The sequence below is a fragment of the Pongo pygmaeus genome, chromosome 8 (genome assembly GCF_028885625.2).
Source record: "Pongo pygmaeus isolate AG05252 chromosome 8, NHGRI_mPonPyg2-v2.0_pri, whole genome shotgun sequence".
NCBI lineage: Eukaryota > Metazoa > Chordata > Mammalia > Primates > Hominidae > Pongo > Pongo pygmaeus.
This window is the reverse complement of record NC_072381.2, coordinates 108039347-108059543: the sequence shown is the minus strand read 5'-3', so window position 1 is coordinate 108059543 and position 20197 is coordinate 108039347. Positions and strand designations below refer to the sequence as shown.

The 20197-nt window shown below is 46.0% G+C and overlaps 1 protein-coding gene across 2 annotated transcripts in view; it reads right to left on the bottom strand.

Moving 5' to 3' along the window:
- WBP1L (WW domain binding protein 1 like) overlaps window positions 1–15234 on the bottom strand; it is a 75855-nt gene extending 60621 nt beyond the window's left edge. Inside the window, exon 1 of one of the 2 annotated variants that reach the window (XM_054436842.2) lies at window positions 15011–15234. In XM_054436842.2, coding sequence (XP_054292817.1) covers window positions 15011–15100 — 90 coding nt within the window. In that variant the 5' untranslated portion in view covers window positions 15101–15234. Of the gene's footprint in view, window positions 1–6740; window positions 6857–15010 lie in introns of those variants that run through there. The other variant, XM_063670219.1, reaches the window with a different exon arrangement.
- Between the last annotated feature and the right edge of the window lie 4963 nt (window positions 15235–20197).

The window sequence follows — 20197 nt, the reverse complement described above, 5'->3', positions numbered from 1 at the left end:
CCTGTGGTGCTGTGCTTCAATGCTCACGCTCCTTGTCCACTTTCATGCTCCTCCCGTACTCCTGGTTCCTCTTTGAAGTTCATAGTAGATAGCGGTAGAAGAAATAGTGAAAGTCTTAAAGTCTTTGATCTTTCTTGTAAGTGCAGAGAAGAAAACGCTGACGTATGCTGCCTTCTCTCTCTGCTTTGGCTACCTAAAAGGAAGGGCCCCCCTATCCTGTAATCACGTGACCTGCTTCACCTTGTCAACCACTTAGAAGACTGACCCTCCTTACCCTGCCCCCTTGTCTTGTATGCAATAAATCTCAGCAAGCCCAGCTGTTCGGGGCCACTACCGGTCTCCGCATCTTGATGGTAGTGGTCCCCCGGGCCCAGCTGCTTTCTCTTTATCTCTTTGTCTTGTGTCTTTATTTATTACAATCTCTCGTCTCTGCACACAGGGAGAACACCCGCTAAGCCCCATAGGGCTGGATCTACATTAATTGACCATAAAAAGGTATGAAGTATTGATACGTGCTACAACATGGATGAACCTTGAAAACATGCTAAGTAAAGAAAACCAGTCATAAAAGACCACATGGTGTATGGTTCCATTCATATGAAATGTCCAGAATAGATAAATCCATAGAAACAGGAAGTAGATTAGTGGTTGCCAGGGACTGAAGGGAAGAAAGTAAGAGGAATGAATGCTAATGGCTATAAGGCTTCTTTTTGGAGTGATGAAAACATTCTGAAATTAAGATAGCGGTGATGGTGGCCCACCTTGTGGATATACTAAAAACCACTTAATTATACCCTTGAAAATAGTGAATGTTATGGTCTGTGAATTAGATCTTAATAAAACTGTTACTTAAAAAAAAAGGGCTGGGCATGGTGGCTCACGCCTGTAATCCCAGTACTTTGGGAGGCCGAGGCGGGTGGATCACATGAGGTCAGGAGTTCGAGACCAGTCTGGCCAACATGGGGAAACCCTGTCTCTACTAAAAATACAAAAATTAGCCAGGCGCGGTAGCAGGCACCTGTAGTCCCAGCTACTGGGAGGCTGAGGCAGGGGAATTGCCTGAACCTGGGAGGCGGAGGTTGCAGTGAGCCGAGATCGTGCCATTGCACTCCAGCCTGGGTGACAGAGTGAGACTCTGTCTCAAAAAAAAAAAAAAAAGTGGGGGGGGTGGTGCCAGGTACAGTGGCTCATGCTGTAATCCCAGCACTTTGGGAGGCCGAGGCAGGAGGATCACTGGAGGTCAGGAGTTCAAGACCAGCTTGGTCAACATGGTGAAACCCAGTCTGTACTAAAAATACAAATATTAGCTGGGCATAATCGGTACATGCCTATAGTCCCAGCTACTAAGGAGGCTGAGGTGGGAGGGTCACTAGAACTCAGGAGGTCAGGCTGCCATGAACTATGATCATGCCACTGCACTCCAGCCTGGGTGACACAGGGAGACCTTGTATCAAAAAAAAAAAAAGGCTCAGAAATCATCTTCCCCTCAGAACAGGAAGTGCCAAATGGAGGTTGGGGACAGGAGTCAAGGATCCCCCTCACTGCAGCACAGTATTGTTTACGAGAGCAGACAGAGCCACATGTGGTCTAGCCCTGTGGTCAAGATGGGTGACGACCCCCATACTTGACAAACAGCGCCCATCCACATTGGTGGTGACCCCATCACTCTTCTCACTCAAGGGCACAATGATGTGCAAACAAGAATAATAGTATCGCTGGGTGCGGTGACTTGTGCCCATAATCCCAGCTACTTGGGATGCTGAGGCAGAAGCACTTGAGGCCAGGAATTCAAGACCAGCCTGGGCAACATAGCAAGACCCTGTCTCTATAAAAAAATTAAAAATTGGGCTGGGCGTGGTGGCTCACGTCTGTAATCCCAGCACATTGAGAGGCTAAGGTGGATGGATCATTGAGGCCAGGAGTTTGAGACCAATCTGACCAACATGGCAAAACCTTGTCTCTATTAAAAATACAAAAAAATTAGCTAGGTGTGGTGGCAAACGTTGGTAATCCCAGCTACTCATGGGGCTGAGGCCCGAGAATTGTTTGAACCCAGGAGGCAGAGACTGCAGTGAGTTGAGATTGTGCCACTACACTCCAGCCTGGGCAACAGATCGAGACTCTGTCTCAAAGATATGGAGTCTCGCTCTGTTGCCCAGACTGGTCTCAAACTCCTGGGCTCAAGCGATCTGCCCACCTCAGTCTCCCAAAGTACTGGGATTACAGGCGTGAGCCAGTGGACCCAGCCTGCAGATCCTATTGATGTGAATGTAAACTGATACAACCATACCGGAGAACAACGTGGCACTATCTACTCCAGCCTTTAAATGTGCGTACCCTATACCACACAATCCTCAGTTACACTTTTAGAAATCCAGCACAATTGCAAAAAGAAATAAGTACAATGTTCAACATAGCACTGTGCGAAATGGCAAAAACTCCATTAACAATGGAGAAGTGTTTAAATAAATCATGGTATAAAGCAACAGCATACAGGTATTTTAAGAAATCAGAGGAGTATCTACAATATGGAAATTAGTCCACAGTATATTAAGGTTAAAAAAAAATGCATGTTGTAAAATGCTACATTACAAATGATCCCTTCCCCCCACCACCCCCCGAGACAGAATCTTGCTCTGTCACCCAGGCTGGAGTGCAGAGGCATGATCTTGGCTCACTGCAACCTCTGCCTCCCGGGTTCAAGTGATTCTCCTGCCTCAGCTTCTTCAGTGGCTGAGACTACAGCCACACGCCACAATGCCTGGCTAATTTTTGTACTTTTAGTAGAGACGAGGTTTCACATGTTGGCCAGGCTGGTCTCGAACTCCTGACCTTGTGATCCGCCCACCTTGGCCTCCCAAAGTGCTGGGATTACAGGCGTGAGCCACCGCACATGGCCACATTTCTGTTTTTAAAACAAAGAAAGAACCCTACCCGTACCAAACAATTTTATGGTTGTCTATATATATATGTATGTATATATGTATATAAATTGTTTATATATGAATATTAATATATCTATGAATACGCAGCATAAGCAGAAAAACCACCAAAAATGCATACCAAACCACAAACTTTCACTTTCTACTCTAAACTTTTTTTTTTTTTTTGAGACGGAGTCTCACTCTGTCGCTCAGGCTAGAGTGCAGTGGCGCCATCTCGGCTCACTGCAAGCTCTGCCTCCCGGGTTCATGCCATTCTCCTCCTGCCTCAGCCTCCCGAGTAGCTGGGACTACAGGCACCCGCCACCACGCCCGGCTAATTTTTTGTATTTTTAGTAGAGACGGGGTTTCACCGTGTTAGCCAGGATGGTCTCGATCGCCTGACCTCGTGATCCACCCGCCTCGGCCTCCCAAAGTGCTGGAATTACAGGCGTGAGCCACCTCACCCGGCCAACATTTTTAAATCTTTCTATTATTTAACACTGTTATGAGCATGTGTTGTTTTTGCATAATTAAAAAAGAATGTAGGCTGGGCACAGTGGCTCACACCTGTAATCCCAGCACTCTGGGAGGCCAAGACAGGCAGATCACTTGAGCTCAGGAGTTCAAGACCAGCCTGGCCAACATGGTGAAATCCCGATCTCTAATAAAAATACAAAAATTAGCCAGGCATAGTAGTGTGTGCCTGTAATCCCAGCTACTCAGGGAGCTGGGGCAGGAGAATCGCTTGTACCCAGGAGGCAGAGGTTGCAGTGAGCCAAGATCGTACCACTGCACTCCAGCCTGGGCAACAGAGCAAAACTCCATCTCAAATAAAAAGTAATAGTCCTAGCTACTCAGGAGGCTAAGGCAGAAGGAACACTTGAGGCCAGGGATTCAAAGCTGCTGTGCACTATGACTATGCCTGTGAATCACCACTGTACTCCAGCCTGGGCAACATAGCAAGACCCTACCTCTACAAAAAATAAAACAAGGCCGGGTGCAGTGGCTCACACCTGTAATCCCAGCACTTTGGGAGGCTGATGCAGGTGGATCACGAGGTCAGGAGTTCAAGACCAGCCTGGCCAACATGGTGAAACCCATCTCTAGTTAAAATACAAAAATTAGCTGGGCATGGTGGTGCGCACCTGTAATCCCTACTGGGGAGGCTGAGGCAGGAGAATGGCTTGAACCCAGGAGGCGGAGGTTGCAGTGAGCCAAGGTCGTGCCACTGCACTCCAGCCTGGGCAACAGAGCGAGACTTCGTCTCAAAAAAAAAAAAAAGTGAAAGTTATTTTAAAGCTGGGTGACAGAGCAAGACTCCGTCTCAAAAAATAAATAAATAAATAAATAAAACAAAATTAGCTGGACACTGTAGTGTGTGCCTGTAGTCCTAGCTACTTGGGAGGCAGAGGCAGGAGAATCGCTTTAGCCCAGGAGTTCAAAGCTGCAGTGATCTACGATTGTGCCACTGTACTCCAGCCTGGGCAGCATAGCGAGACTCTGACGCTAAAAAAAAAAAAAAAAAAAAAGTAAAAAGGGGCCTGGTGCGGTGTCTCATGCCTGTAATCCCAGCACTTTGGGAGGTCGAGGCAGGTGGATTACGTCAGGAGTTCGAGACCAGCCTGGCCAACATAGTGAAACCCTATCTCTACTAAAATACAAAAATTAGCTGGGCATGGTGGCACACGCCTATAGTCCCAGCTACTCGGGAGGCTGAGGCAGGAGAATCGCTTGAACCTGGGAGGTGGAGGTTGCAGTGAGCTGAGATTGCACCGCTGCACTCCAGCCTGGGCGACAGAGCAAGACTTCATCTCAAAAAAAAAGGTGAAAGGTATTTTAAAGCTCAAATAAAAGCAGCAATCAGCTCTAAGGAAGAAAAATGGAAAGTCAGCCATAGTGCCAAATCATACTGGGGTAGGTTTTATGCTCCTCATCCCCTCCCAAATGTAGCAAAGGGATTTGCAAAACTTAAAGACAAATTATCCAAGGAAAAAGAAAGGAGTAAGAAGGATGAACTCACACTATTCAATTCTGTATTTAAGTTCCAAAGAGCTACGATATTCCAACATCCTGGTGTAGAAAGCCAAATAGTAATTTCTTCTCCCAAATGAACTACTAAGAGAGAAAAATATTTAAATCTGATCAATAAACTAAGCTGTGGTTTTTTTCCTTGTTGTTTCTGTGTTTGATGAAACTGCCAGGTGGGATTTTAAATAAGGAAAATAAATTAGGAAATGGCAAACCAAAAAGCAACATGTAGAATTTTGAAAAATACGAATATTTTCTCCATGAATGCACGCCTCTGATCTGAAAGAATGTGTAATAAAAGTGTTACAACATAACATTTGTCTTGCTAGATATTTAAAAATCAAAACAGACATGTTTTTGTAACTCTCCATTCTAGGACCCACCCTTCCAAGCCACAGATATTCTTGTAACATCTTACATTTATTTTTACCTCTTCCAAAAATGTTTAAGTTAAATTATTTTAAACACCTGAGATCTTGAATCAAAACTTAGCTTTGGCACTGTGAGGACGACAGCACCAGGAGCAGAAGATAAACATCTCCTCTGATTTCCCACAGAAGAAAGTGTGGAAAGGAGAAAACCAAAAGTAAATAAATCAGAGCTATGGGAATGTAACTGAGTAAGCAAGCATATCCCAAAAACCCAGACCATGCAAGACGGGCGATCTACAAGTCTGAGAGGATGACCTACTTAATCCCCAGATCAGGAAAGCTCAGAATTGTATCAACAAGCCTTAAAATTCAATAGGATGGGATTTGTTTCCCCTTTCTTGACCTCCCAGGTTGCAATGTTCTGGATTTACTTGTGTTTCTTTGTTTGTGGTTTCCACATAGCATGCAGTTTTCAGGCCAGACTTTGCTCCACCTAGTGGAACTGAAAAGGATGTTTCAAAAGGGAGGTGCCCACAGACCAGACCTCAGCCTGTCTACTGTATGCCACCAAGGAGACAAGCCACCAAGACCCTCTGTTGCTGTAGCGTGTGCCTTTAGTCCCAGCTACTTGGGAGGCGGAGGCAGGATAATCCATCACTCAGTGGCTGCTCTTACTGGCTGTGCAGTTACAGTGGGATCAGCGGCCCCAGTGGTGTCCATGACTGGGGTAGTAGGAGCAAGGAACCAACCCAAGCCATTCTACCACCTGGAATCTGATGATCTCCCAAGTGTTAGTCCTAATGGCTGATGGCAGGAAAGGAAGAGGTCTTCTCAAGGGTATGGGGTGGACAGGCATTCAAAAGACAGGTGGTTTTGAATCCAAAGCCATGCAAGATACCCACGACAACAACAAAGACCCGACGGCTCAAACATCCACAGATAAGCTGCCTCTTGGGGGCCTGAAAAGAGGACTCTCCTCAAGACACAGCCACCCTGAGGTCCAGGACACTTAGCTTCTCTTGTGACAGACCCTGAGAACACCTAATGATTTCCACAGGCTAAGCATGCGTGAGAGCAAACCAACATTCCTGAGGCCGAAAATCAGAGTAGAGCCAGGACTTGGAATGGGGAAAGGAAAAAGCTCTAAGAACATGACTCAGTTCAGATTGGTTGCAGGACTATGGAAGACACTGAGAAAATAAAGTAACTGACCATCAGGCTTTCACTGGGACCAAAGCAAATCATGTTCTTAAAATAAAACCACAGAGCAGATCAAAGCAAGAGGAAAGAAAGTTCAAGATGGGGTAAATAAGGGAGGCTCACCTGCTTACCGAATCACAGATCAAAAAAATGTGTTTTCAAAATGTTTGATGTTGGCTGACAAGACAGAGCTGACTGACCACATATATCAACAAACCTGAAAGGCAGTGAGATTCGGCATATCAAAGCTTCAAGTCCCACCGAAAACTTGCTGTCCAAGGTTATTTCATACACTTCACAACGCTATGTTGTTCTTGCAGGAAGGCTGACCCCAAGCTCTGCAATAATGAACAGGACCTGGTAAGGCCACAGCAGGTCCCACTAAGCCAGGATTTCTCCACCTCGGCACCACTGACATTCTGGGCTGGAAAAGTCTTTGTCATGGGGGGCTGTCCTGAGCATTCCAGGATGCTAAGCAGCATCCCTGGCCTCCACCCACTAGATACCAGTGGCACTCCCAAGCTGTGACAGTGACTAATGTCCTCTGGAAGAACAAAATTCTCCCCAAACCTAAATTCAGACATAGAACAGAATCAAGAAAGTCACTTGCAAAATCTCCAGATCTCAGTTCCTGAAGTTAGTCTGGGAGCTGACACTAACTTACAAACCATAATACACTCTGAGGACTGCCAATAGCAATAATGGTGATAATTATTATTATACTTAATAATCACTGAATATATTCCAAGAGCTTTACATATATTATGTCTTTTCACCTCACGACAACCCCATACTAGTACAATTCCCATTTTATAGATGAGGAAGCTGAGGCATAAAGAGGTTATGTAACTTGCTCAAGGACAGTATCAAGTTTGGAACTCAGGTGGTCTGACCCCAGAGCCCATGACATGACCACTAGGTTTGACTGTACCAAACCCTTACTCTGGAAAGTTGTTAGATCAGTATCCTCCAATATGTAGTCACTATCTACATACAGCTATTTAGTTTAAATTATTTTAAGTAAATAAAACATTGGCCAGGTGTGGTGGCTCACACCTGTAATCCCAGCACTTTGAGAGGCCAAGGCAAGCAGATCGCTTGTGCCCAGGGGTTCAAGACCAGCCTGGCCAACATGGTGAAACTCCATCTCTACAAAAAGTACAAAAATTAGCTGGGTGTGGGTGCGCACCTGTAGTTCCAGCTACTAGGAGGGCTGATATAGGAGGTTTGCTTGAGGTGGGGATTGTAGTGAGCCGAGATTGCACCACTGCACTTCAGCCCAGGCAACAGAGGGAGATCGTGTCTCAAAAAAAAAAGAAAAAGAAAAAAGAAAACCTTGATTGGGCGCAGTGGCACACACCTGTAATCCCAGCACTTTGGGAGGCCAAGTTGGGAAGATCACCTGAGGTCAGGAGTTCAAGAACAGCCTGGCCAACATGGCAAAACCCCATCTCTACTAAAAAATACAAAAGTTAGCTGGGCATGGTGGTGCATACCTGTAAGTCCCAGCTACTCAGGAGGCTGAGACAGGAGAATCACTTGAACCCGGGAGGCAGAGGTTGCAGTGAGCCAAGATCATACCACTGCACTCCAGCCTGGGCGACAGAGTGAGACTCTGTCTCAAAAAAAGAAAGGAAAACCTTATGGTAAGTGAAATAAGCCACAAAAGACCACATAGTTTACCATTCCATTCCCTTTATATGAAATGTCTAGAATAGGCAAATCCATACGAATGGCAAGTAGATCAGTGGTCACTAAGGGATGGAAGAAAAGGGGCTAGAAAGGGAAGTGACTGCTAATGGCTATGGGGTTTCTTTCTGGGGTAAAGAAAATATGCTAACATTGGGCCGGGCGTGGTGGCTCACGCCTGTAATCCTAGAACTTTGGGAGGCCAAGCCGGGCGGATCACCAGGTCAGGAGATCGAGACCATCCTGGCTAACACGGTGAAACCCCGTCTGTACTAAAAATACAAAAGATTAGCCGGGCGTGGTGGTGGGCACCTGTGGTCTCAGCTACTTAGGAGGCTGAGGCACGAGAAGCGCTTGAACTCTGGAGGCGGAGGTTGCACTCCAACCTGGGCGACGGAGCAAGACTCCGTTTCAAAAGGAAAAAAAAAAAGAAAATATGCTAAAATTAGCACTGATAGTCACAAATTCTGTAACTATACTGAAACACCAATTTATGTATACTTTAAAAGGGTGAATTTTTTTGGCATGTAAATTATCTCAATCAAGTTTTTTTTTTTTCTTTTTTTGAGACAGGGTCTCACTCTATCGCCCAGACTGGAGTGCAGTGGCGCGATCTAGGCTCGCTGCAACCTCTGCCTATGGGGCTCAAGCGATTCTCCTGCCTCAGCTGGGATTACAGGTGCATGCTAATTTTTGTATTTTTAGTAGAGATGAGGTTTCACCATGTTGGCCACGCTGGTCTAGAACTCCTGACCTCAAATGATCCACCCACCTCGGCCTCCCAAAGTGCTGGGATTACAGGTGTGAACCACTGCGCCTGACCTGATTATATCTCAATAAAGTTGATATAAAAAATTAAATATGGGCAGCCAGGCGTGGTCGCTCATGCCTGTAATCCCAACACTTTGGGAGGTCAAGGCGGGCAGATCATCTGAGGTCAGGAGTTCGAGACCAGCCTGGCCAACATGGTGAAACCCCGTATCTACAAAAAAAATACGAAAAAAATTACCCAGGCATGGTGGCAGTGCCTGTAATCCCAGCTACTTGGGAGGCTGAGGCATGAGAATCACTTGAACCCGGGAGCCAGGGGTGGCAGTGAGCCGAGACTGCACCATTGCACTCCAGCCTGGGCAACAAGAACGAAACTCCATCTCAAAAAAAAAAATAAATAAATAAATATGGAGGGCCAGGAACAGTGGCTCACACCTACAATCCCAGCATTTTGGGAGGCTGAGGCAGGAAAATCACTTCAGCCAAGGAGTTCAAGACCAGCCTGGGCAATATAGTGAGACTTCCTCTCTATAAAAATTTTTTTTTAATTAAAAAAAATCAGGCCAGGCATGGTGGCTCACGCCTGTAATCCAAACACTTTGGGAGGCCAAGGTGGAAGGATCACCTGAGCCCAAGGAGTTCTAGGCCAACCTGAGCAACATGGTGAGACCCCCATCTCTATTTTAAAAAAAAATTTTTTTAGAAGAGAGAAAAAAAATTAAATATAGGGCCAGGTGTGGTGGCATGCACCTACAATCCTAGCTCCTTGGGAGGCTGAGGCGGAAGGATCGCTTGAGCCCAGGAGTTCAAAGCTGCAGTGAGCTACGACTACACCACTGCATTCCAGTGACAGAAACTCTATGGGCAACAGAGCAAGATTCTGTCTCTAAAAAATAAAAATATGTAAATAAACAAATATGTTTCAAAATTAAATATGTTTCAAAATTCAGTTCCTCAGTTATCCTAGCCACATTTCAAATGCTCAGCAGCCACCTGGCTAAGTGGATACTGAATTGGACAGCACAGAGAGAGATCATTTCCAGCATCCCAGAAGGTTCTACTGGACGGTGCAGCCTTAGATGAATGGATGAAAGGCCTCCTGACCATGTGACAACAGCCTCTCTTTCGAGCCTCCCCCACTTCCACACTCCTCTACACATCCACGCACAAAGCTTCTGCCACAGAGTACATGTCACCTCCAAACACACTCTCCATTTTCATTCTTCCACACTGGAATCCATTTTTTCCCTTCCTGGTCCGTAGATACTCTACTCATCCTTATCAACCTTTAAAGTCCTGAACAAATGCTTTTTCCTTAATGAGGTTCTTCCTAGCACCCCATCTTCCTCCTGCCCTAGCAGAATCAGTTGCTCTGACAGTCCTTTGTTTGTACTTCCATTTCAGCAAAACCTCTGGATTACAATTCACTGTGTGTGCTATCTGTCCTTGCCACAAGATTTCCAGCTCCTGGGCAACAGGGATTCCATACTCATTTGATGGTTCCCAGGGCCTAGCAATAATAGCCTGCTGCAAAGAGTAGACATTTCAGTAAATGTCCATTCTTTGATGCCTACTGATTTCCACTGAAAGAGTTTACAGAAACTCAAGGTGCTGATTTTACACTTTGGTATATCAAACGCACTAAGAAGGTGAGGTAAAAGGGATTAGAATCTGGAAGTCTCGCATCCCACTATTGTATAAGAAGGAATGATGGTAATGGCATTGAAATACCATTTGTAAGAAAGGAGAATGGAGTAGGGCTTCCAGACTGAAAACTGGGAATGGAGGTGAGTAAAGGTAAGGTGGGAACCAAAGGGTATACCATTGAGGGTTAGGTGGGAAAAAACAGCAGGAACTGGGGCCCCCATCCAGCTCAAAGGTTTTTTGTTTGTCTAGTTTTTTTTTTGAGACGGAGTCTCGCTCTGTTGCCCAGGCTGGAGGGTGCAGTGGCGCGACCTCGGCTCACTGCAAGCTCCGCCTCCCGGGTTCACGCCATTCTCCTGCCTCAGCCTCCCGAGTAGCTGGGACTACAGGCACCCGCCACCATGCCCGGCTAATTTTTTGTATTTTTAGTAGAGACGGGGTTTCACTGTGTTAGCCAGGATGGTCTCAATCTCCTGATCTCATGATCCACCCGCCTCGGCCTCCCAAAGTGCTGGGATTACAGGCGTGAGCCACCGTGCCCGGCCCAGCTCAAAGTTTTAAGCTTGGCAAAGGAAAGGTAAGGACTGCATCTCTAGAGATTCGTCCCTAAACCACCGGCCGAGTTACCCTATGAAAAAAAGACATTTCTACCAAAACTTTGTTTTAAATAACATAGTCAAATATTCTGTTTAGGCCGGGCACGGTGGCTCACGCCTGTAATCCCAACACTCTGGGAGGCTGAGATGGGCAGATCACTTGAGCCCAGGAGTTCGCAACCGGCCTGGGCAACATGGCGAAACCCCATCTCTACAGAAAAATACAAAAATTAGCAGGGTGTGGTGGCATGCACCTGTAGTCACAGTTACTCAGGAGGCTGAGGTGGGAGGCTCGCTTGAGCCTGGGAGGTCGAGGCTGCAGTGATCCAAGATCACATCACACCACTGCACTCCAGCCTGGGCAACAGAGTGAGATCCTGTCTCAAAAACAAAACAAAAACAACAAAAACAAACATTCTGGTTAAATCTAAACAACCGAAAGAAACTCTATGTATCTCAATGATAATTTAACTGGAGGAAACAAATGCCAAGGCTGTTGGAGCCTTACTATTTGGAGCCTCTACTGTTTTCTCATTCTTTTTTTTTTTTTCTTGAGATGGAGACTCACTCTGTCACCAGGCTAGAGTGCAGTGGCATGATCTTGGCTCACCACAACCTCTACCTCCCACATTCAAGCGATTCTTCTGCCTCAGCCTCCCAAGTAGCTGAGACTACAGGTGCGCCACCATGCCTGGCTAATTTTTGTATTTTTAGTAGAGATGGGGTTTCACCATGTTGGCCAGGATGGTCTTGATCTCCTGACCTTGTAATCTGCCTGCCTTGGCCTCCCAAAGTGCTGGGATTACAGGGGTGAGCCACTGCGCCCAGCCTTTTTCATTCTTTATAGATTTAAGGATTCATGTCTGTGAGTTGTAATGTCATAACCTGTAGGAGAGTTAAGTCTAAGTTCCTAACCACAGAATGAACTAGCTGATGAACTTTCCAGGGCCCGCCTGCATAACAAGAAATGGCTGTTTCAGTGCAGAGCTGGTAACAGGGAAAGCAAGTTGCCTAGTATCATTTATTTCTGATGGTAAATGTGTACGTAAAAAAAAGATTGTGTATGTAAAAAAAAGTGTATGTAAAAAAAAGACTGTATTGTAAGTAGATCAATTTTGTGGGAGAAATGCAATAAGGTACCAATACCATTATTCGATACGGAATGAGTACAGTAAGTCCTCCTGAATTCAAAGTTAGCTGGACTTCATTGTTGAATTAAGGACAGTGGGTACTTAAAGTATGCCCTGTGCCAAAATGGCCTTGGGATTTTTTTTTCCTTACTGATTTGTACAAGCAACCCCTTCCCCCACCCCCCCAAAAAAAACCCAAAAAAATACACTGACTAAATTACGGTGGATTCAGAGTTAATAATTATATAATAACTTGCATTCCGAAGGTTAAAATTCAAAACAGAAATCTCACTATAGATATCTAGTACTCCCGGACAGAAAGAGACAGGGGTATAAGGTGGGGGATGGAATTGTATAGGGAGCGTCAGGAGTGAGGTTATGTGGGGGCTGGTTAGGAAGAGGGCCACTGCTCATTACAAAAACTTTCCCTTCTCTGCAGGAATTGTAACTGTGTAACAGCTGTTGGTCAGTGATAGCATTCATCCAAATGGAACAAAGTACAAAAGACACCTGTCCCCAAAATTAAGTATTAGAAGTGCCAGAGATATAAGAAAGCAGCCTGTGGTTTGCAAACTCCAATTAGGATATAACATTAACAATCCCCTTCCACATCTTCACAACACCTCCCAGGCTCCAGGACCTGGTAGGAACCTCCACTTTCCATCATCCCCCTTGCTGAAAAAGTGGATCTAGTTCCTATCTTTACCAGCCCATCTCCAAAGGCTTTGACATTCCTAAACCAACCCTCTACCGATGTTATTTATTGGTTACTGGGGACAGCCTTTTCAAGATACTTACAGAAACAGACATGTGCAAAGGAAAAGTAAATTCTGTATTTACTATATTCTATATTTTGTTGTCAATACCTATACTTTACCAGTCCTGAGGGCTATAACTTTTCTAGTAAACAAAGAAAATATATTTCTTCTGCCAGTTTATGATTTCCACTGGAAAAACAACCCCAATAAAGGCTAAAACAGAAGGGTCCCAACCCTCGAAAAGGGAATACACTGGGCTAGAAAATGAGCTCCATTCCTTTCACATGGTATTTCTAGTATACACAAACATATCCTGAGGAAAAATTAGATACTTCAATGCATAAATAAATTGTGGTATACAGATAACGGAATGTTACTTGGTCATAAACAGGAATGAAGTACTAGTACATGCTACGATGTGGATGGGGCTTATAAACATTATGCTAAGTGAAAGAAGCCAGGCACAAAGACCACATATTGTAGGATCCCATTTATATAAAATATCCAGAATAGATAAATCCATAGAGACTGAAAGCAGACTGGTGGTTGCCAGGGGCTGAGGGAAGAGGGAGACAGAGAGTAACTGCTTAGTAGGGACGAGGTTTTCTATTGGGGTGATGAAAATGTTTTGGAACTAGATAGAGGTGGTAGTTGCACAACATTGTAAGTGTACTAAATGCCACTGAATTGTTCACTTTAAAATGGTTTTTGTCATGTGAATTTCAACTTATTTTTTAATCAGTATTTTAAAATAAAGGATAATGGGCAAAACAAGATGTATCTGTGAAAAGGCAGCCCTAAAACTCCTAGAGAAAAAATAAGTATTTTTGCTGGCACTCAGTTTCTGCTCTTGTTCACAACACAAGTTCAAGCGCTAAGTTGTATAGACTTTGCCATTACGCTATGCGTCTATGTGTGTATGCCTTTCTGAAAAAACGGGGAAAAGAACAGAAAGTGAAGAAAAAAAGAATAATAAAGCTTTGCCAAATGCAAGGAAGGAGGGGTGACTGCCCCCACTGCACCCCACCCAACTTGGCACCAGGAGTAACGCTCCCATTAGGGTTTCGAAATGCCAGCTGGAGCTGGAATCAGCACAAACAAGCTTCTCTGCCTGGATAAAGAGCAAGCCACCCAGCAAGAAAAGCTAGGGTGCTCCATTTGCTGCCCATATTGGCATCAGAACCACCCTCTGGTCAAAAGCCCTGAGCTGGCTCAGATCAGCATCCGTGACTTGCTCTCCCAGGCCAGCCAGCCTAACAGCAAGAGCTTGTTACAGCTCAAGTGTGCTCCTCCTCCTGAGGGGTTCCACTCTGTTTCATCCCACCTGCCTTCTGAGAGTCCTGCCTCCAACCAAGGGCGCCATGGCTTACAGATTTAAAAATGGGGCCAAGTCTCTCCCAGGAACATAGTAATATTTTTTTAAACGGACTAAGATGCCCTCGGGGGACTAAGATGCCCCAGTCCATCCTGAAAGAAATATCCTCTCAGGATCCCCTCCCTCACAGGCCATCTCAATAGCCTGTGTACCCCTACACACACAGACGTACATACTGCATTGCTGCCTGGGACACCTGCTCCACAGAGGGACACAAATAAGGCCCACATCCCCAGCTTGGCACCCCTATCCAGCCACAGTCACCCCAGCCCACCTAACCAACCTGCCGTCTCAAACGCCCCTCACTCGCTTGGCATCATGCCTCTGCCACCTCCTTGACACCAAAACTGTCACAGGTGTCCCTCAGCTAAACACCGACGCCCCTTTAGATCCTGTCCAAGCCAGGCATAGACGCCCCTCTCAGGACCCCTCAACTCTTGGCAACAACACTCCTTCAGACCCCTCCAGCCAGGCCTCGACGACCCCCAGGACCCAGCATGGCCCAGACGCCCCCTCCCCCTTACCTGCGGGGGTTCAGCCCTGGCTGACAGGGGGCTGGGCAGCGCCTGGAGGAGCAGGAGCGCCATGCCACCCAGGAGCCTTCTCCTCTCCATCCCCCTCCTGCTCCTGCTCCTCCGCCACGGCGCCGCCACCTCCCTCCTCCTCCTCCCTCTCCTCCTCCACCCTCTTCTTCCTTCTTCCCTTCTTTTCCTGTTTGACTCTCCCCTCCCGCTTCCGGCTCTGCTCCACCCCGCCCCGCGCAAAACACCCTCCCAGACACGCGAGAGACTCTCCAGTTCCAGCGCTTCATTGGCCCTTGCCCTTTGTCCATTGATCAATGTAGCTGTCGATCAAATATAAGTCCAGCCTTCTCTTGAAGACGACGCGATCTAGCCAATAAAAAGTAGGAGGAAGCCGGGCCATCTTGAATGCTGCGAAGAAGCGTAAAATGCGTCCCAACCCGCAGAGAGTGGCGGAAGCAGCTTCATAAGGGGGCGGGGCCACCCAGGTGGATGGAAAAGTGTATTTCTGATGTAGCCATCTTGAGTGTGGCGGAAGTACTAGTTTTCCAGTTTTCCACAGCAAAAAAAGAAAAGAGGTATAGTGTTTCTCAAGGGTGTTGGAAAATAAATTATTCCTGAAAGGTAACCAGGCGCTCCTGAAGAGGAAAACAATTGCAATGTAAAAATCTTTTAATGTCTTTTGTCTTGAAGCACAGCACTATTACCAGGATGCCTCTCTTGGTCTCAACTGCCCAAATAGCAGCTTAGGTCCGTTTGAATTCCCTAGAAGATAGTACCTTTATCTGAGGCATAGTGCTTCGTCACCCCAAGTTCGACGGACAAAATTCTGGTTCTACTTCACAAATTGCTCTGAAATCCATCATCCATTGCTTCAATCCATGTTCTTCTAGCTAAATACAAATGGCTTCCCTGCTGCCCTGCAAGTTGCCAATTCTTCCTCTCAAATTTCCGCCACACACTACAACCGTACCACATTAAAGCAAATATTATTATATCATGGCCTCTTCTTTTAAATACTTCATCTACCTACAGAATAGAGTCCAAACTTCCCAACACGGTCCTCTCTGTGACTTCGTCCCTGTCTACTTCTCTTTATCTCACCTCTCACCACTACATTTTCCCACACATTCCACTCACACTGACCACTGAAGAGATGCCCAGTAACTTCATTTACATATTACAGATACAGATCCCTGCTTACAAACTCCTAGCCCCCACTCCTTGCTGCTGCTTCTGGATTCTTGTAACACTTACATCTGCCTGCCTGGTTTGCAGCTTTTTGTACAGCATACCAGGTCTTTCTTCTTCTTTTAAAGCCTATAATATCCTGTACAAGGCTCAACCAGAGCTTGATCAATGTTGGTAAAATAGCCAGGTGTGGTGGCTCGTGCTTATAATCCTAGCCCTTTGGGAGGCTGAGGCAGGTAGATCCCTTGAGCTCAGGAGTTTGAAACCAGCCTGGGCAACATGGCGAGACCCTGTCTCTACAAAAATAAAAAAACTAAATTAGCCGAATTAGCCAAGCATGGTGGTGCACACTTGTAGTCCCAGCTACTTGGGAGGCTGAGATGGGACAATCACCAGAGCTAACCAGATTGAGGCTGCAGTGAGCCTTGATTGTGCCACTGTACTCCAGCCTGGGCAACAGAGTGAGACCCTGTCTCAAAAAAAAACCCCGTCTCTACTAAAAATACAAAAAATTAGCCAGGAGTGGTGGTGCATGCCTGTAGTCCCAGCTACTCAGGAGGCTGAAGCAGAAGAATCGCTTGAACCCGGGAGGCAGAGGTTGCAGTGAGCCAAGATTGTGCCACTGCACTCCAGCCTGGGTGACAGAGTGAGACTCTGTCTCAAAAAAAAGAAAAAAATAAGTTGGTAAAATAAATGGACAAAGGAAGACCCATGACAAATAACACAGTTGACTATAGCAGTCAATTTCCTCTCAAAAACCTGTCAAAGTGTTTTATAGCCTGGCCCAGTCTAGCCCACATCTGAGCCCAGAGGGAGCTGTTCTTGGCTTAAGTATTGGAAAAATGGGAAACAGGTAGGAGTTAAGTCAGTTTTCCCTCAGTTTAAGAAAGTCCATAGTTCTGCCTCTATCTTGATCCTGCTTTTCCAAGTACTATAAAAAGTGACACGTATTTTTGCCAATCTCTCGTTTCTTAGAAATTTATCCAGGCTCACGCCTGTAATCCCAGCACTTTGGGAGGCCAAGGCAGGTGGATCACCAGGTCGGGAGATCGAGACCATCCTGGCTAACACGGTGAAACCCCATCTCTACTAAAAACATAAAAAAATTAGCCGGGCGTGGTGGCGGGCTCCTGTAGTCCCAGCTACTCAGGAGGCTGAGGCAGGAGAATGGCGTCAACCCAGGAGGCAGAGCTTGCGGTGAGCCGAGATCGCGCCATTGCACTCCAACCTGGGCGACAGAGCCAGACTCCACCTCAAAAAAAAAAAAAAAAAAAAAGGAAATTTATCCATTCCACAAGTCAAGCTCCTTAGAGGAGAAGTAAAAATTGAGTACTAGGCAAGGACCAAAGTATTTTCATGGCACAAGGTCTCTAAATCCTGGCCTCAAAAAGTTGTAAGTCTTCCACATAAAGGCTAGGTTTCATCACCACTAAGAAACCCCAGGTAGGGTGTAGCAGCTCACACCTGTAATCCCAACACTTTGGGAGGCCAAGGCATGGGGATTGCTTGAGGTCAGGGGTTCAAGACCAACCTGGGAAACATAGTGAGGCCCTCTGTCTACAAAAAATTTAAAAATTAGCTGGGCATGGTGGCATGTACCTGTAGTCAGGAAACCTTTAGGATTCTGGTTCTAGCCAGGATTGAGGAAAAGACTTTGGATCAAAAGGAAGCTTCTATACCTCTTCTTCTTCCCTTCCTCCTCCTCTCCCGAGCAATGGAACCTTTTACCCATGCTATTCTAGCCAAACTCAGGAAAAAGAAGCTACTCGGGAGGCTAAGGCAGGAGGATCACTTGAGTCCAAGATGCTGAGGCAGCAGTGAGTCATGATCATACCATTGCACTCCAGCCTGGGCAAGAAAGTGATACCCCCTTTCTCTCAATAAATAAGAAACCACAATTCAGTTTGGCAAACACAGGGGATTTTGCCCCAACTTCCCTTTCTCCTTTTACCTGAAAGCTCAAGCTGAGCTATTGGATAGGACAGTCTGGATTAGCACTTCCCACACCAAGGCTTTTTAGTAACCTTAACTGCCTCTCATTCAACATCCCACAGCAGCCAACTCAAAGAGAGATGTTACAAAATGAGACTGAGATGCAGTTTGAGTGACCACTTTTTAGAATGTCCCTGAACATTATAGCCACCACATACCTTCCAGACATTTCCAAAAGAGCGGTTGTCTATAAGAGAACAGGAAATCCGAGAGGCTTGAGGAGCTGAGAAGGAAGGGGAAACGTTGTAGGTTCTGAAAGAACATCAGTCAGGAGTTGTTTCCAAGCTCTACTGGCTCTGGTAATGTTTCTCTTTTCCTATTTGCTTTTGGAAATAAAGCCAGGTCTCCTGTCCTAAAGAAGCCAGCTCAAAGACAGACTTTTCTGTTCAGACACCAGCTAAAATCAAATTGCATATGCTACAACATGGATGAACCTTGAAAACATTATCCTAAGGAAAGAAACCAGACACAGAGGGCCACATACTGCATTACTCCACTTACATGAAATGTTCAGAATATGCAAATCTCTAAAGACAGGAAGTGAATTGTGAGGCGCTGGCAGGTAGGGAGAATGTGGAGTGACTGCTAATGGGTATGGGGTTTCTTTTGGGGCTAAGAAAAATGTTCTGAGACCAGATGCAGTGCCTCATGTGTGTAATTCCAACACTTTGGAAGTCTGAGGTGGGGGAGGATCGCTTGAGGCCATGAGTTCGAGATCATGGCAACATAGTGAGACCTCATCAAAAAAATCAAATTAGCCTGTAGTCCCAGCTACCCCAGAGGCTGAGGCAGGAGGATTACTTGAGCTCAGGAGGTCGAGGCTGCAATGAGCAGTGATTGCACTACTGCACTCCAACCCGGGTAACAGAGTGAGATCCTGTCTCAAAATAATTCTGGAATTAGTGGTGATGCTTGTATAACTTTGTGACATTAAAAACCACTGAACTGCATACTTTAAAAGGACTAAGTTTATGGTATGAGTTATATTTTAACTTTTTTAAACGGGGAGAAAAATCAAGTTGCTGTCAATTCCTTGGCCTCGGGGAGGAGGCCCTTTCCCCTTAGAGCAGTGCTCCTCCACGTATGGTGCCAAGACCAACAGAATCAGCATCACCAGGCAATGACTAGAAATGCGCGTTCTCAGGCTCCAGCCCAGAGTGACAGAATCTGGCAATGGATCCTGCAATCTGTGCTTTAACAAGCCTGCCAGCTGATTCTGATACACGTTTTCTTTTTTTTTGAGACAGAGTCTCACTCTGTCGCACAGGTTGGAGTGCGGTGGCGCAATCTCGGCTCACTGCAACCTCCACCTCCCGGGTTCAAGTGATTCTCCAGTCTCAGCCCCCTGAGTAGCTGGGATTACAGGTGTGTGCCACCACGCCCAGCAAATTTTTTGTATTTTTAGTAGAGATCGGGTTTCACCATGTTGATCAGGCTGGTCTCGAACTGCTGACCTCAGGTGATCCACCTGCCTCGGCCTCCCAAAGTGTGGGGATTACAGGCATGAGCCACTGTGCCCGGTTGATGCATGTGCTTAAGAACCACTGCTCCAGGGCAGGGGAAACTTTTTGTGTCAAGGATCAGACAGTAAATATTTTAGGCTTTGTATGCCATGTAGGTAGGGTCTCTGTCATTCCTGTTGTTCCCTTTTACAACTCTTTAAAAATGTAAAAACATTCTTAGCTTCCAGTTGCACAAAAACAGGTGGCAGGTGGATTTGGCCCCTTGAGCCATAGCTTGCCAACTCTTGCTCTAGGGCAACACAGCTCCCATTCTGGGAGATCTCTGGAGTTTCCTGTGGAGACAGGTGGATTTCCCCTTTAATGAGGGAAATAAACAGCCTCCAGGCATCAGACAAGTTCCCCTTATATAATAGTTGTGATACCTTCTGACATGCCAAGGCCAAAGTCAGGCCAGATCCTGCTTTCCATTCAGGCTTCATTAACTTAGTTTACAGTTTGTGTGTATGTGTGCCTGTGTGCTCTTTCAACAAATTTATTCAATTCA